Source organism: Fistularia commersonii, chromosome 6 (assembly GCF_037954325.1).
Source record: "Fistularia commersonii isolate RoL2024-O1a breed Wild chromosome 6, RoL_Fcom_v1.0, whole genome shotgun sequence".
Taxonomy (NCBI): Eukaryota; Metazoa; Chordata; class Actinopteri; order Syngnathiformes; family Fistulariidae; genus Fistularia; species Fistularia commersonii.
This window is the reverse complement of record NC_141289.1, coordinates 21331703-21349208: the sequence shown is the minus strand read 5'-3', so window position 1 is coordinate 21349208 and position 17506 is coordinate 21331703. Positions and strand designations below refer to the sequence as shown.

Genomic DNA, 17506 nt, shown 5'->3' with positions numbered 1-17506 from the left:
TGAAAAGTTCAGGTTTTGCGACACTGATATCTAGCGGTCGGGACATTTGTCCGAGCGAGGAAAAAATAAAAATAACATTGAGGGTGAGCAGGTGCATGTTTGCGAGCGTGGCGACCTGCTGGGTGTGGTTCTGGAACATCAAGTACTGCTGACACTGGTCCAGGCGACGCTTCTTCAGGGTCCAGAAGTGAAGAACTCGGTTTTCTCTCTGGAGCAACTCACTGAGGATTCCTGCACACACACACACACACACACACACACACACAAGATATTGACAAATGATGCTAGCCACCGTACGTCCTCAGTCAATCCATGGATTATGATGGCTGAAAGGATACAACTTTAATATTTTTCATCCGGCCCACCAAACTATTTGCTATGTATTTTCAATCAATATTGAATTTAGAAACTCCTTATTTTTTCCTTTTGTTTAATTTTGTATGGATGATTACAAACAAAATAATGGCAGTATATTTATATGATCATTAATGATTTTCAAGTTGAAATAAAATGCCAAAATATCTAAATTGCAATTTTCATTTTGCTCAATTTACATGATACCTAGTTGGCCGCGGCATAAAAATTAAATAAGAAATGTGGCCCGGCCGTTCAAATAATTGCCCGGCGTTGGGCTGGCCTGAGCCAAGCCTTGCTACAAGCTTTCTCAAGGAAGATTTTAAGCCTGTTCTCAAACAGGAAGGACGTCCGGTTCCCAAATCCAGATCGGAGGATGATTCTGCAGCCAAAAAACAATGTGCAGTAAAACTACACAAAGCAAAATGGGATAAACACTACTCACTTTGCATGTAGCTTTTCATTTTTTTAATTTCTAAAGATTCTCTCCGTTGTCATTTTAGGGCCTGAAAACGGGAAGGCAAACACGTCGGGCTGCGCAATGGAAATATTAGCCTGAGCTAACACCTTCCTTCACTGGTTAGCCTCGTACTTTCTGACGCGGCGCTCCCCGAAGTCTACGGCGCCGTCGCAAAGACGACGACGACGTGGCTCGACAGTCACGACGTCTCACCTTTGACCTGCTGCTCTGGGACCCTGGAGTGTCCGGTGATCTCCGTGACTCCGGTCACCCCGTGGCCCGAGATGTTTGCCATGGTGACGCTGTTGCGGTGGATGTACTTGAGAAAAACTTCGGCATTCCGACGAGCCAGCGTGCAGGCCTATCGCCACGGAAACAAGGCAAGACCGACGCATTCGTGATGATACAACGATGTGCGAGCAGGACCCGCGGCGTCAGATTAGCCGTCCCGGGGTCCCCGGGGCTTCGGGGGCTCTTCCCCCCCCCGGGGCTTCGGGGGCTCTTCCCCCCCCGGGCTTCCCCAGGCCTCACCTTTAGAAAGGCCTCCTTCTGCTCCATGTGCTTGTTTATAAGGGGCAGCAACTGCTCCGGCTGACGATCCCCTCCTCCGCACCAGTCCTCCTCCCGCCGGTACTCCTGCTCCAGGCTCTCCAGGACGCCACACACCTGGAAGAGGTGCAGGTAGATCAGGAGACTAGCAGTACCTTTTTCTGGCTCTAAGCGATCTCAGGCAAAACTGTTCTCAGTTCTACTACCTCAGTGGTGGAACAAACTTCCGGAAGCAACAAGACTAGCATCATCTCTCTCAACCTTCAGGAAACAGGTAAAAACTTTTCTCTGTCAGGACTTTTTACTGCGCTGATGCCCCAGATCAGGTTAGGCAGCAAGTTTGGCTATGCAGTGTGTGTGTGTGTGTGTGTGTGTGTACGTTTGTGTATGTCTTTGTCAAAAAAAAAAACAACTCACTAACCCCAGCTTACTGTTCTGTATATTTCCTGTGCATCTTGTATTTGCAAGTGTATTTGCAGTCCCTATATCCTTTATTGTAAGTCGCTTTGGATAAAAGCGTCTGCCAAATGTAATGTAATGTAATGTAATGTAATGTAATGTAATGTAATGAGACGGGGGAGGAAGGGCCCGTCCAGAGGGAACCGGGTCGGATAGATGGACAGAAAGCCAAAGAGATAAGGGGGTGACAGACAGCTTGGCAGTTAATCAGACGGGCGGACGGACGGGAACCTGCTGGGACGTCCGGTAGAAGGCGGCGGAGGCGTTGACCAGTTTGAGCCGGTCTTCGATCCTCAGCATCAGAGTCTGCCAGTGCAGAGCCACCGTCTGAGCGCACGACCTCACGGCGTCCGGGTCGTAGTGGCCCGACCTGCAGGGGAAATGAAACAGCAAAAATGAAACGGGCGAGGGAAAATAAAGCTGATTCCAAAAGACGATCGACAATCAGGAAAAACTCCCTAGAATGACAAACACATTTGAATGTAAAATTGGGGCGCAAGATTTGTCATGAAGTTTTGTGACACAAACACTGAAAAGCAAATGCCAAACTAGCAAGAAACAACCTGACGAGAAGTTCTGCTCGCTGCTGCAAAGCCAGAGCCACCTGGTGAGTCCTCTGCAGGGAGTCAGCATGGAGGAGGGCCTGGAACACACACACACACGCACACACACACACACACACACACGCACACACGCGCACACACACACACATACACGTAGTACTGTCATTAAGACAGGAAAATAAACATGCATATTTGTGGAGAAGTCTGGATGTCATTAAGTGTTCTATCTCTGAGTTTCACATCGCATCAGTCTTTCGTGCACGGATGAATGGAAGTACGTGTGGACGGATGATGTAAAGGTGTGTGTTTGTGTGTCTTGTCACCTCGATGGCCTGCTGAAGACGTTCATGTTCCCTCTGCAGCTGCTCTGCTTCAGATAAGCAGCTGGAGTTCAGCATGCATGATGACAACATGACCTCCCCCTCTGAGATCCAGCCCAGCACCTGACAAACAGCCACAGACGTCTCATCCATCCAGATCCTACAATTCAGGTTTTTCTTCCTTACATGACGTTACATTCCAGTCATTTGGAAGACGCTTTTATCCAAAGAGACTGACATAAAGCGCAATTCAGTCACCGAAGATCCGAAGTACCAGTGGTCGGAAGTCAGAAGTGACCACTTGACCAAGTAGCCATCTCAGAACCACATACACACATTCTTTTTGTTTTTATTTTTTTTTCTAGGTGGGTTTGGGGGCTCAGAGTGATTAGTGTGGCAGTGCTTGGTGAAGAGGCAGGTTTTCACCTTCTTCACGTGGTGCAAACCAAGCAGACACATGATGCTTTGACGCCAGAGGGCTATGAGTTCAGAGATGAACGGCAGTGTGTGTGTGTGTGTGTGTGCGCGCACACTTACCTGCTTCACCTGGCTCTGCAGGTGTCTCAGCTGCAGGTTTTGCTCCAGGTGTGTGTGTATGTGATCTGCAATCTGCTGGAGCTCCTTCTGCTTCTCCTGGAGGATGTGATGCAGGTCGTCCACCTGGGAGGAAAGACCTCCTTCGGCCTCTGAGAGCTCCATACCTGGTGCGCACGAGACCGCACGCGTGAGTAGACGTGCACACATACACACACACACCGATCGGTGTTCACAGTGCACAAGATGTAGCGTACGAAACATCCTCATGCGCAGCGACACCGCAAGGAGCTACCGGCGGTTTGAGAAGAAAACAAAAGTTGTGTGGGCCGGTCGGTCAGAGTCTGGGTTCTGTAAATGGGTAAAGCGTGTGTGAAAGCGCACGGTCAGACATGAAGGAGACTCAGTCACATTACGTGTTTGGAAAAAGTCTAAAAGAGGAGTTTCAAGAAGCTTTACAAATGTTAAAACACGTTGGTCGGTCCCATCGCCTGCCAGCCTAAAATGTAACTGTTGACATTAAGTCAGAATCAGAATCTCTCTATCCGTCACATGTCCAGTGAACAAAGGTACGACAGAACCCTGGAGAAGGAAGATTTAAGATTCCAGAATATGCTAGAAGAAAAAGACATGTTAACTTAGCAATAAAGAAATAAAAAAAACAGAAATCACAGGCTGTGCTTTGAAACTAGCTTCACTTTAAGTGTGCTGCGTTCAGAGTGAGACAGAATGAGCCTCTGGGAACGGCGGCGGCCGCGAGGACCAGTTGAGGAAGGTGACGGCCTGCGGGAAAACCTCTGGTCAAACGTGTCCTGCTTGCAGCCCTGATGGACCTGAGCCTGCGGCCGTGGACGGGCGGCGAGCGCCATGTGATGGTCGCCCGCTATCCTGGAGCCACCGTGCACGAAACCTCGAGGTTCTCGCTGTTGGCCGGTGAGACGACCGTTACGGTCGGTTTGTTGCGCGCAGAAGATGCAGGAACCACTCGGAGATGGAGGAGGCGAGGACGTCCTCGATGGCGACCACCGCCTGAACTGCACGGCTGTTACTGAGCAGCAGGAGCTGAGTTGAGAGGTTGAGTGTCTCGGGATGTTCTCGTCGATGTTGAGCTCCAGGTCCTTCGGTGGCACCGCGTCCCCGTAACCGGACTCTTCCTTGTCCTTGACGCTCCGGGCTTGAAGGAGGGGTGCTGGAGGTCTGGTCATGGGTGAACAGGCCGAGCAGACGACCAGCGAGGACGCGACCTCGTGGAGCTCCGGCGCTGTGGGTCGGGGGGGCGATCAAACGGCGCCCCGGGTTCCAGGAGCTGGAGTGTGTGTCGGAGGCCGAGGTCGACGGCACCGTCCGGCGAGCGCTTCGCTCTGTAGGTGAGGCGTCACGGGTCCGAGAGGGCCGGTGATCGGTTTGAGGGATCAAAACTCTTCATGAGCACAGATGTCAGGCCCTCCGGTCGGCCGCACTGAGCCCGGCAGCCTGGCCGTCTTTGGAAACGCTGCGCCGGAGGACGTCCGGAGGCAGGAAGGCACCCGGCCTTCAGAGACGGACCGACGGAGGACGTGCGCGGCCTGAACACGTCACCCTCCGACCCTGAGGTCGCCCTCTCTAAGCTGCTGGAGAAGCTCTGGTTACTGCACCTTGCGATGGTTTCGGTTGAGAGGCAGACCTGCTCGCAGAATGCTGATGCACCAGCAAACTGTCAGCTGTCATCCTCAGGGACCTCAGAGTCTCCATGCGGTCCTGGAGCAGGTCCACGGCCTCCAGAGTCCACCTCCTCGCTGTGGCCCTGAACGCTTGGACTCCTGTCAGTCGCTGCCTGAATGCAGGGGCCGCCTGTATGAGCCCGAGGTCCGAGGCCCGAGGCCCAGGGGTCCGAGGCCCGGGGGTCCGAGGCCCGGGGTTCCGAGGCCCGGGGGAAGGAGCGGGGACAAGGTTTGACGGTGCGGTCCGGGTGGCTCCCGGAGGTTACATGAGTTTAGAGAACTATCCAGGTTTACTGAGTTTTCAGCAGCTGATCTGCTCAGATCTGCTCAGCCGGCCGGCGTGGTGCTGCCCGTCTGGGCTCGCAGTCTAACCCGGGCTCGCAGAGGGATGTAAAAATCCATGAGGAGAACGGAGGAAAACGCTCCGAGTGTTCTGGTTTACTCTCAGTAAAAAGCCATTCCTGGATACTACAGGAGTGTCGGTGTAACATCACCGCCTCCGCGCCCCACTTATTATTTAGGTAAAAGCGCAAACTTCCTCCCTTGGTTTCCTGCAAGCCTGCGCGTCACGGTCCGCTCCAAACCACGAAACTTCACCGCCGGGTTTGAAACGCCGCATGAAGCCAGGTTTAAAAAAACAAAACCGAGCCGTGCTCCCCCGGCGGTATGAAGTCATTTAAAGTAAGCTGATCTCGTCAGATGGCGGGGGCGGAGAACGCTACCGGCCGGCCGGAAAGGACGCTCGCGTGTCCGTCTGCGTTCAGACTTTCCTCCGCAAGACTTCAGCTCCTCCAATGGAGCCAAAAAAGTCAGAGAAAACTTAAGAAGCGTGGATTCCCTCGGGTGCAGGAGGGGGTTCTGGTTGTAAAGGTGGCCCATATGGATAAAGTGCAGCGATAAAAACACTACGAATAACAAAGATGAATAATTCAATGAAAACACGGCATATAACACAGTCATAAAAACCACTTCCAAAAAGCACATGGAGTCTGGAGCGCTGAAATACGGCGGCTGCGCAGACGCAGATCAGGCGGCAGGAAGCAGCCCGGCAGACGTGCACGTTCAGATGTGCACTTCAGCAGGGGAAGGGACAACAGGAAGTTCGTTGAATGTACCCTCTCACACACACACACACACACACACACACACACACACACACACACAGATGGTGTATCATTGGTGTGTGTGTTCCAATGGCAACATTCAATACGGTGGTTTCCATGGGGACCAACGAAGTGCTTCAGAGAGCAGTTTCCATGGCAACCTTATCCCTCTTTTCCCCCTCCCCCACATCATCTCTGCCCCCTTTCCCCGAATATCATCGGCGCTAGCGAAGCAGCAACTGGCTATGACTCTAATGATTTAGACGTGGTAATCAAATGAATCCTATCAGTTTTATGTGGAAACAAAAGGATCCGTCTTGTTTTACACCTTCAGGAGACTTAGATGTGCTGTAGGAGACGGACCAACACTGGAAAACCATCAGTCCCAACTCTGGACTCCTCACCAACTCCAAGAAAAGACCCACTGATTGAATGTTCAAAACACACACACACACACACACACACACACTTATTCACTCACTGGACATGCTCTATTTTTGTACCAGCGCAGGACTGATCCAAGCGTCGGTGTGTGTATTGGTGATTGGATATGCTACATGCTGATTTCTTGTGGTTTGCAGAGTGTTTCCTTATTTCACGCCTACCTGCGGTCATCAGTCATAGGAAATCCACCAGGACTCTGCAGTCTTGGTTTTGGAAAAAATAATGTACTATTTGACTAGACAGAGGTAAATATTTCTGGACGCACGCCCATGAGGACAAAGCGGGAGTGTGTGCGATCATCCACACGACACACTGCAGGGTGAACGGACGGAGGGTTGGATGAATGGATGCTGTGTTTGAGCTCTTTCATCATCAATAATTAAGATGAAGTGAATATGACCTTCTGAATTAGTTACAGTTAGCTATACATGAAATGTCAGGTAATGTAAGCGTAAAGTAGTTTGGTTGTGGCAGCAGGTCTGAGGCATCCAGTCATCCTGCCCTGCATTCACGGGGTCCTGGGGTTCCGGACCCGGTCCCGGTCCCGGTCCCGGCCCGGACCGCTCGCCAGCTGCTCGCAGAGCCACGTACGGACGCACGGCCACTCGTGCGCTCGTTGAACATCTTCAGGACAGCTTCACGGATGTGGATGAACTCCATAAGCTTGTAACTACCGTACCTTGACATGGTTTCACTGTCGCTTCCAGAGAGAGGGTTACAAAGACGCTACTTCAACCCTGAGGCCGTGCCCAGAAAACTATAAAATTCTGCCTAAGTGATGCAGGTCGATCATTTGCATCAAGCGTAGAATAATGTGCTTTGGGTCCATCATCACCAAGATAATGGCGACGTGAACGACAGCGCACACGGTTGCATGACGATTCAGCGTCATAAAGTCCAGGTGGGCCAGAAGGACCGGAGGAGGTCAGTGCAGGGCCAGAAGGACCAGAGGAGGTCAGTGCAGGACCAGAAGGACCAGAGGAGGTCAGTGCAGGGCCAGAAGGATCGGAGGAGGTCAGTGCAGGGCCAGAAGGACCGGAGGAGGTCAGTGCAGGGCCAGAAGGACCGGAGGAGGTCAGTGCAGGGCCGGCCAGCGGAAGACAAAACAAGGCTTCAAATCCCACAAGTTAATGGCGTCTTGCTCAATCATGTAAATGTGTATGTCCGGTGAAGGTCGACGCCAACGGATCTCTGCTTCAAACGACCCCTCCAAGACACTGCCGATAAGTCCCGACGGTCCCGACAACAACCTCCAGAAGATTCAGCCCCTTTGAGCCATGACACCCGCAGCAGGAAACACCGTAAGGAGAAGTGGACCTCACCTGTCGCCTGGACCTCGGTGACGTACTGCTGGAGGTCGTGACCCTGCTGGATGACCTCATATATCATGTTGTTCATGGCCAGCCGCCTCTCCATGTGCCTGCAAACCATCCATTCGTCAGTTCGTAGCTTTTCTTTTTGAGTTGCGCGATGGATACGGTCACTGGTTCTACCTGTGGATGCGCTGCTGTGCGAGTGTTAACGCCTCTGGGCTGGCCTCCACCAGCCTGGACTGGCCAAGAGCTAACTTGTCTGGCGCTAGAGCTTCCTGGTTAGCATCCGGTAGCCGTGGCGACGCTAGCTTCTCCGCAGAAAAGTCCTGGGATTGTTTCTGAAGATCCTGCTTCCAGGCGTCCATCTCCCCGGTTACCTAGAGAACATACTTCAAACATGTTAGCCCGGCTGGGCCCGACAGAGCCGCTGAAATAAAAGGAATAATGCATCACCTCCAGCATGCACTGCTGCAGAATGCGCAGCTGCAGATACACATCCAATCGAATCTTCTTCTGGTGGAAAAGTTCTTCCAGCTGCCCGTGAGATTCCTCGAGCTGCTGGAGCACCGACTCGACGTGGGCCACCGAGCTTCCCTGGGGCCTTAAACCAACACACCCGCTGTCACCATACCAGCAAACCTGCGGAGCTCTCGTAGAACCAAAATGAACAACGTAAAAAAGAAAACAAACTCGACCGCAACGAGGAGGCGACGCTCGATTTGACAAACGATAGAAAGACACGTCCAAACAAACGTGCGAACCTACTTGGTTACTGGATAAAAAAAGAGAACAAATAACACGGATAATGCAGATAACGGCACGGTCACCCAACCGACGTGAACAAATGATTCTACACGATTGAAAACAAACACCCCGAACAATAACACAGCAGAAGGACGGCGACGGAACTGAAACCAGAAGCTGGACCACCAAACACAGATTATGGAAACCGGAGAGCAGAGGCATCCTGGCTGATCTTGGTGAGCGGGAAAGAAGGGAACTGAGATGATGATGAGAAGTAAAAAAAAAAAAACATCTCACCCAAACCGGTGATCCAAGCTAAACTACGCTAAACCGATGGGAAGACCAACGACGACGGGTTTACTGTCATCACACAGGAAACGCAAGCGTGCAAAACGGCCGTTCGAAGTCAAAGACGTTCTACGAACTCGGCGCGACAAAACCAGACCTCGGACGAGCGGCGCCGCACCCTGCATCCCTGTACCTGAGCTGCAGGATGAGGTCTTCTCCTTCCCGGATGACACTCATGGCCGCTTCCTGTGGCCAGGGTCAGAGGAAGGGTTAGCGAGAGGGTTAGCGGCTCCGGCTGGGAGGGGGATGTTACCCAAGGTGTTAGTGTGAAGCGCAGGCGTCCCAGAGGCCGTTACCTGCGTGTTGGCCTGTTTCTGCTGCTGCTGGTTGATGAGCGTCTGCAGGGCCTCCACCGTGTCGGGACACACGCACAGGTCAGAGGTCAGCTGCTTCTGAAGACCCTCCATCCAGGCCGACAGCTGAGGGGGAGCATTTCGATGCCATTGAAACCACCGCGGCCATGATTGAAGCGATACAATCCACTTTATTGATTTGCCCGATGATCTTGAGTCTCAGTGCTTAATTAGTGAACGACTTTCCTCTCGTTAATTATCATCATGTGAAATTCATTCACAAACTAATCCGCTTATCTACCGCGCGGGCTTGTGGAAGGACGAGAGCCAGTTCTCGGAGACGGTGGCGAAAGGCAGGTTTAACCTGGACCAGTCAGTCACACGGCAGCACAGAGACACACAACCACGGCTCGTTCATATGTTCGGAAGATGGAGAAACCAAAACAAACGTGATGAGGCGTATCGATCGATCGATCGATCATCAACAATCGGTCTGCCAATCCGTCCATCCATCCATCCTTCCATCTCTCTATGGTGGGGTGACGATATTTTCATCGAGACATATTTTTGGAAAAAGATTCCCTACATGAAGCATCATCTTGAGGAAATCGCATGTTGATGTTTTCATAAAAAATAAGCATTTTTACGGCGGGCATCAACTTTGAAGGAGGTAAAAATGATTGTTTCCAGACTCAAACCCCAGGAAAGACACATGCAGAATCTCCTTCTGAGCAGACATGAACGTCCTCCCTGCTTGGCCTTCTTACCTCCTTGGTGTGAGTGTAAAAGGACACGGCCAAGTCCAGCAGAAGCTTCCTCTGCTCCACCCGCTGGATGAAGGCCTGCATGCAAAACATATTGACATCCCACATGCAGCGCCGCCTTTATGTCGGCTCGGATTTCGCTCCGAGCGTTTAACCGCCCGTAAAAAGGGTATAAAAATGAGAGGATTGCGAGAAGTGGGTTTGCCTGCATGCGGAGCTCCAGGTCTCGGGCGGCCCGGTAGATCTCCTCCTCCTCACACTCCCCAGACTGAGCCAGCTGGTCCGCCGCTTCGAGGAGCTTCTCCGCATTTGTGTAAGTGTTCTAATTTCCAGACAGGAAGGAAGCGTTTATCTCTCCCGGTTTTAGCTCCCGCATCAGAATTCATCCCTTCCAGTTGAAGAGACGCGACGGCGTCCGTCGGCAGCTCCTCGCGCCTCGCCTGACCCCGATTTGACGGGCCGCTCATTACCTGGGCCACCTGCTGGAAGTCATCGTGACGTTTCTGCAGCGCCCGCGCCCGATGGAGAGACTTGCCGACGCCGCTGTGCTTGTTGAGGAACACTTCACCGTGCTGCTCCACCCAGTCCAGGACCTGCGAGAGAAAAGGCAGGAACACACCACCTTCACCGGTGCGAAGCACAACGTACTCTGGAACTGGACGAGAACTCCTTTAACCGTAACATTTCCTGAACGTTCCTCCGGAAAGACGGCGCATTGTACCTGTCTCACGTCCTGCTGGAACACACACAGCTGCAGACGCTGGTGGAGGCGAAGCTTCCTGTGTTGCCAAGCGCCCTCCACCTCATGGTGACTCTGCAATCAACCGAATCCAGACCGATCTCATCCGTCTGTGGACCGACCGCCCGTCCGTCTACCGGTGCGATTCAGAAAGAGGTCTACCTGCACGATCTGGTGCAGGACTCCCATGATGCCGTGCGTCGCAGCGATGAAGTCAGGCTCGGCCGCCGAGGCTTCGCAGTCGGTGGCCGGGCAGAGCTGCAGGACGTCCAGCAGGGCTTTGCCGCTCTCGCTGACCTGAGGAGAGACGGACTGCTGACATACAGACGGACAGATGACCAGCGGACTGAACCGCAGGGAGAAGATGCTCTTCTGACCAGGACACACAGTCAGGCACGGCACCTGGGAGAAGTTGGCAGAGATTTCCTCGTTCAGTTCTTGATGCTTTTTCACAGCGGCTTCCAGTTCTGCTGTTGCTGACGGCATCGTTCCTTCAGAACACACTTTCACCCAGCTCTCCACCCTGAGAAGAAACTGCAGGTACAGGAGGAAGAGACGGACAGCAGGTCAGCAGGCCTTCCATCCATCCATCCATCCATCCATCCATCCATCCATCCATCCATCCATCCATCCATCCATCCATCCATCCAAACCCTAACCTTAATACTTTCTCTTTTCATTCATTCATCCCTCCATCCATCCATCCATCAAACATCCATTCATTCATCAATCAATCAAAACTTTGATCAAACTATTCAAAATTGCATCCATCCATCCATGCATCTGTTCGTCCATCCATCCATCCATCCATCCATCCATCCATCCATCCATCCATCCATCCATCCATCCATCCATCCATCCATCCACTGCAGAGCCACAGGCCAACCATTTTTCTCATTCCTTCCCACAGTCTTTGGCCTGTGGTTGGAACCCCAGGCAGACGTGGAGAAGATGCAAAGCCTCCACAGAGTCAAAGGTCCTCTGCTGGAATCTTCACCCTCCACAGGCTACGGTGCCGCCTGCCTTTCTTCCTCAACAACCAAAACGATGATAAAAATAAAAATCTTTGACTCCACATTGTTGATCCAGTTTTTAACCGCGGTTCAACATGACGGCGAAAAACAGCCAAAGACTTCACTTGATTATTTTTCGGAACACAGCAACTCCAAATGTCTGTTTCTCCGGAAGGTTTTCAAGACGGCCTGGAAACGACCAGGGCGACTCGTCCGTACGACGGCATGCGGAGGTTGTCGGGCTCAGAGTGAAGCCAAACTACTTTGAGATGTTCTTGAAGCCGCTCATCTCCTCCGGCTCACCTGTTCTGCTCCCTGGTGGAACCCGGTGGCCATCGCAAGGGTGTCGCTGCGCTCCTCCAGCGCCGCGGTCAGGGCCTTCCAGTCCTCCTGCAGCCGCGACGACACCGTGGCGATCCTCTCTGCGCCGTAATGACCCGCCTCCGCCAGCCGCGTCGCCACGGTGACCACGCTATCCACGTTGACGCTTCCGTTCTTGGCGGACAAACACAAAGGCGGAAGGATGAGGGACGGCAGCCTTGGCGGCGCCACCCTGGGGAGGAGGACTCTGCACTGACCATGCAGTTGGCAGTGAAATGCTGATGCTGAGTTTGCAGATCCAGAGCATGTTGATGGTTCTGACCCACGTCTGCCAGACTCTGCACAAACAGCTCCTTACTGTGGGCGATCCACTCTGACATCTAACACACACACACACACACACACACACACACACACACACACATCATTAACTGCTCTATGATTTACTTCAGTCATTAGAATCATAAACAGCTTGATTTTAGTGGTGATCTTAATGGTCCTTCAAAAAATTCAATATCCAGCAGATGTATGCGCCGTCTTTCTGCATCTGCTTCTTTCTTTTCCTCCCTCTCTGCCTCTTTCCTTTGCTTTCCAGGCCACTCGCCGCTCAGCCGCTCAGCGGACGCCCCTTCCATGCAAATGTTGGCGGTTGGATTCCCAGCTCCTCCCGCATACGCCGAACTCCAGTGCCGTGGAAGGTGTGTGAGAGTGTGTGAAGGGGTAAACGCTATCTCGTGTAAACTGCTGTATAAGTTGTGACCCTTTCTGTCTCTTACTCTCTGTTTGAACCATTTCTTTCCCCTCTCTTTGTTCTTCACATCCTCTTGTAAAACAGCTTCTCCTTCTAACACTCACTTGTGGCTCTAGAAGTCCTGTGAATCCAAATTAGCGTCGTATGATTCGGCCATTGTGTTGATACAACAGCAACGAAGGCTGCGCTGAATGTTTCCTCGGAGGGAACGTCCCTCGCAAGCTGTGGATGGTTCATTCTGAGGTTTAAGGTCACTTATTTTCTGTAGCCTCACCGCCAGGTTCATGACAAACTTTTCTTAAATGTCATTTTGGGCTTAGTTTTATCATAGTGTTGCACATTGCCACGGTCTGAGAGCAGATCAGAAACCGAAGCTTCCGGTTTACGACGGGACGGATGAAACAAAAATGCATTCCAGATTAAAGGCTCAGTTATCTTGGTCAGCCTTTCACTGTTTAACACAAATGGTCGCCGCTGACTGAAACTTTCACCGCCTTCCTCAGTCTTGTCTTCTCACTCCTTTAGATTTTTCTCTCCCCGTCATCGTCACTGCAGTTGCCACACGAGTGCCGGCTGCTTTCCTTCAGAAAACATGTTTTCCACGCTTCCACCCTGTGAAGGCCTGCCTTATTTAGCAGGCCTTCACCCGCTCGGCCGTCACGCACAGGTAGGATGACCCTTTTGCTTCGTGGTGTAGGAACGTAGAGCTGCCGGTTATATGCGATCTAAGTGTGTAGAGCGACGAGCTATGTCCGAGCTATGTCGGCTCATGCTGCGGGCGTCTGGACGGGGATGCCAGCGCACCTCCGTGCGACCTCTGAGCTGGGGTACCCGTCCCCATGAGAAAGGGAAATGTAGCGTCTCACCTTCGTGGCATCCTGCTCAAACAGGTGCAGCTGCAGGGCTTGCTCCAGGTGTAGCCTACGGTCACTCCAGCTCTGAAGCAGGCTGCCGCGAGCCGCCTGTAGCCGCTCCAGCAGGGACGAGACCTTCGGTGCCACGCTCTGGAAGTCCGCCCCGCCGGACAACCAGCTACCGCCGCCGCCGCCGCCGCCGCCCTCAGTGGAGGTGTCACCTTGGGAAGGGCCGAGGCGCATCCGCTGGAGCAAGCTCCTCCCCTCTCGGTCAAGGGTGTCGACTGGCGCGGTGGCGATGTTGTTCCGGAGGCGAGCGTGCTCCTCCAGAAGCCTGAACGGGAAACGAGTCCACCAAAGGTTTATCCTTCCGACCCACCGTTCAAGTCGGGGATGATGTGTTTTTCAGAGAAACGGTGGGACAGAAGAGCAAAGAGCAGCGGCACTCCCCCTGCAAGGGGCTCATGACTTGTCAATAATTGATAAAAGCATCTCCTCACTTGCGGGTCTCGTCCACATCCTGCGGCTCGGGGATCCGGTTCAGCCCGGCCTCGAGCTGATCTAACTGGGCGAGCAGCTGCGTCGCCGACCCCAAGAACTCCTCCAGACCCAGACGCAGCTCGGTCCACTCCACATGGTCGTATTCCAAGGACCCGCTGAGGTCTGAGGTCAACTGGGACGGGTCGACGACACGTGACAGGCCCTCCACTGACACCAGGCTTGTCTGAACAAGGAATAAACCCATTTCAATGAGAGACAGTAGAGCTAAAGGGAAGTTAATCAAGAAGGTAGCTGAGGTATGTCAACAAAATCGGAGGTTTCTAAGAGGTTTCTATCTTGATGGTCTCTAAGGTCGGTCCAGATGTCTGTCGGGGGCGTCTAGAGTCTCCTGGTAGCAGTCCATCAGTTCATTTACTGCAACAGCACTTAGAGCCTTAGCCTCGAGCTGCTCATGCTGATCGCGTCTTTCTTTCAGATGTACTTTAGTCAGCAGCAGAAAGCGAAGGAGCGCCGCAGTAATTGTTTATTCGTCAGTACTTGTGGCGGTTGTGATACTACGTCTGCTACTACTCGAGTCCAGGCGACACTGCGAGTGGACTTCGGGGTTGAGCCCGGCACTGGCAAGGCTGTTCTGATGTTTCAATCGGCAACCTGGATTGTGGTGTTTAGTCAGGACTGGGAGCGGTAGTGGTTTTTGGGACGGATGGAGCAAGACTGGTATGCTCGCAGTACCTCGAAGCTGAGCTTGGCGCTGCCCAGATTGGTTTTGTGTTTCTGCCAGAAGGTGTCAGGTTTGATGAGCAGCGCCGTGTGGATGTTGGAGGAAAACGACTCCTGCAGTGTTCGCAGCACCGGCTTCACGCTGTCCCACTTACTTCCGCGCATGTCCACCACCACTGTAAAGCCACGTGCACGCACATCCTCACTGAGACAGAAAGGCAGGGTTTAATATGTCGTCTTCAAAGAAAAACTACAAGTCGTCACCGAGAGGCGGGCAATACTCGTGCACACATCATCACTAGAGACGGCCGGGTTATTTTTCTACGACACTGAGATGCACCTGGGAATGGTCGACAGGTAAGTCACCAATCGACTCAGGTCTTCCTGTTTTATTCGATCGTGGTTGGTCCTGGCGGGGAACGTCAGGATCGGTCCGCCGCGTTTGTCCCTTCCACCTGGACAACACACTCAAAAAACTCAAAAAAAGGACCGAACGAGAGCGGGTACCGCTAGAAGAAAGAAGAAGAAGAAATTCTTCTTCTTCTTACTCGACAAACAAGGCACATGGGCGAGCATACTTACCTGACACAAAGGCCACTTTCTCTCTGAGCACGGTCAGGACGTCCACCGCCCGAACTCCCTCCGGCTTACCAGGACCTGGGACAGATAAAGGAACTGTCTTGAACACATCTGAGTCGCGATGTTGCCGGTCGTCTTTTCTCGTAAGACTTAAAACTATTCTCAATGTTTGAGCGAGAGCCCTGCTTTATCGTTCAGTGCTAACGCTTTGTCTGTCTTTTTTTCCCACAAGCACTAATATTCACTCAAATGAATTGTAAAAAAACCCGAGGCCTGTGGTTTAGAATCAGTTATTGGAGCACAAAAACAATGACAAACATAACTATCTTCATTTTTGCGATCAAATACACAAACGGAAGCATTACAATACATTTTTTAGGCTAAGTGGTTAGCATTCCGCCTCACAGCACAAAGGACTCTTGGATTCCCACAGCGGGCCTTTCTGTGTGGAGTCTGCAGGGTTTCTCCAGGGTTCTCCATGTTTCTCCCACAGCCCCAAAACATGCAGGAGGTTCATGGGAATCAATTGGAAAAAATGCCCGGATATGTGAATGAGACAGTGAGCGCCTGGCGGTCACTCTACGTGGCCTGGCTCCGGGCCGAGCCACGGCTGGGAAAGGCTGTCATTGGCGGTTCGTAACCTTTTTCAACTGGACATGAACGTACATTTTAGTGACCAAAGTGACCGAGAAACAAGGCGATGTGTGAACGTCATTTTGAATGATCTCCGGCGTGACGTCCGCAACTGCACCGAGCAGTGTGTGTCAAATAGGAATATTGAAGGAATATTGACTGGTAAAGACACACAAGCACACAAGCACACGCGCACACACACACACACACACACATATTTCTTGCTTTGAAAATCTGAAATAATAATATCAAATAATATTTCTGTATTTATTTTATATTGACTACATTTATCCCTGCATAAAGTACTATTTAAATAGACTTGCAAAGCACTCTTTCCCTGCAGAAAAGAGGCTCCGCCCAAACACGGGTCTGAGCCAATCACAGCTCCCCAGCAGGACTTGATGGACGTTTCAATTAAAAAGCTCCTCCTGCAGCTCAGGGTGTGTAACTGGCTGACATACAGGCTTCTCCGTGCGCCAGATCATCCGCCACAGCAGGGATAATCCAGGACATGTGTGAATGCACACACACACACACACACACACACACACACACACACACACACACAAGGTTTTTAAGATGTTCCATTAGCAGCTGGACCAGCAGTCATACATTAACAGTTTGAGACAAAGCAGCGTAGTTAGCATCCCCCAGTCGTACCCTGCAGATTTACTGTCTGTCGCTGTATCACTGTTCACAATCATGATACTTAGAAATGGATCTGATCTGTTTTGGGAATTGAACTGCGACCCTGTAGAACATAAAAGTGCTCCTGGCGTGTTATGAGCGCTACGGATCCCCGGTCTTTTCTTAAAAAGAAAAAAACTCAGAAATCAAGATGGGCCTGCGTATTTGATTTAAAAAAAAATGCATTCGAATTGACAAAAAATGGTGGGTATTTTGCATCGAATTACCCAAAATAAATATAATCACTCAAAGCCAAAGAAAAAAATATATCTTATGAAAATATGTGTTTTGTTTGCACACAATTACAAAAGACTGGACTGACTCTAAAAGTACCAGGGAGGAGTTATCTATAATTTAAATCAATATTTAAACAAATAACCTGCCATGAAAGTAATATATTCACTCACAACACAATAACATGAAATAATCCAAAAAATGATTTGCAAACCAGAGGGGAAATATCTATATCTTTAAACCCATTCATGGAATTTGACAAATTGTGCGACAAACAGAAAACAATAGTTAACAGAAAGAGGTCCAACATATCTGCAATGTTTGAGGAGCTTCATTCCATGCAGACCAACACTCATGGGTTCCATGCAGACCATCAATCATGGGTTCCATGCAGACCATCAATCATGGGTTCCATGCAGACCAACAATCATGGGTTCCATGCAGACCATCAATCATGGGTTCCATGCAGACCATCAATCATGGGTTCCATGCAGACCATCAATCATGGGTTCCATGCAGACCAACA

At 51.5% G+C, this 17506-nt stretch overlaps 1 protein-coding gene across 3 annotated transcripts in view; it reads right to left on the bottom strand.

Moving 5' to 3' along the window:
* kalrnb (kalirin RhoGEF kinase b) overlaps window positions 1-17506 on the bottom strand; it is a 44813-nt gene that overhangs the window by 21301 nt on the left and 6006 nt on the right. For all 3 annotated transcript variants that reach the window (XM_086148687.1, XM_086148688.1, XM_086148689.1), the window contains exons 2-26: window positions 15430-15504; window positions 15188-15302; window positions 14860-15052; window positions 14127-14350; window positions 13639-13960; window positions 12279-12401; window positions 12004-12195; window positions 11090-11221; window positions 10850-10984; window positions 10670-10762; window positions 10419-10541; window positions 10154-10270; window positions 9952-10026; window positions 9188-9310; window positions 9025-9077; window positions 8253-8400; window positions 7980-8176; window positions 7809-7906; window positions 3243-3406; window positions 2709-2828; window positions 2386-2465; window positions 2054-2192; window positions 1346-1480; window positions 1028-1175; window positions 116-231 (exon numbers count right to left, since the gene is read on the bottom strand). In XM_086148687.1, the coding sequence (XP_086004813.1) occupies window positions 116-231; window positions 1028-1175; window positions 1346-1480; window positions 2054-2192; window positions 2386-2465; window positions 2709-2828; window positions 3243-3406; window positions 7809-7906; window positions 7980-8176; window positions 8253-8400; window positions 9025-9077; window positions 9188-9310; window positions 9952-10026; window positions 10154-10270; window positions 10419-10541; window positions 10670-10762; window positions 10850-10984; window positions 11090-11221; window positions 12004-12195; window positions 12279-12401; window positions 13639-13960; window positions 14127-14350; window positions 14860-15052; window positions 15188-15302; window positions 15430-15504 (3440 nt within the window). The remainder of the gene's footprint in view (window positions 1-115; window positions 232-1027; window positions 1176-1345; window positions 1481-2053; window positions 2193-2385; window positions 2466-2708; window positions 2829-3242; window positions 3407-7808; window positions 7907-7979; window positions 8177-8252; window positions 8401-9024; window positions 9078-9187; window positions 9311-9951; window positions 10027-10153; window positions 10271-10418; window positions 10542-10669; window positions 10763-10849; window positions 10985-11089; window positions 11222-12003; window positions 12196-12278; window positions 12402-13638; window positions 13961-14126; window positions 14351-14859; window positions 15053-15187; window positions 15303-15429; window positions 15505-17506) is intronic.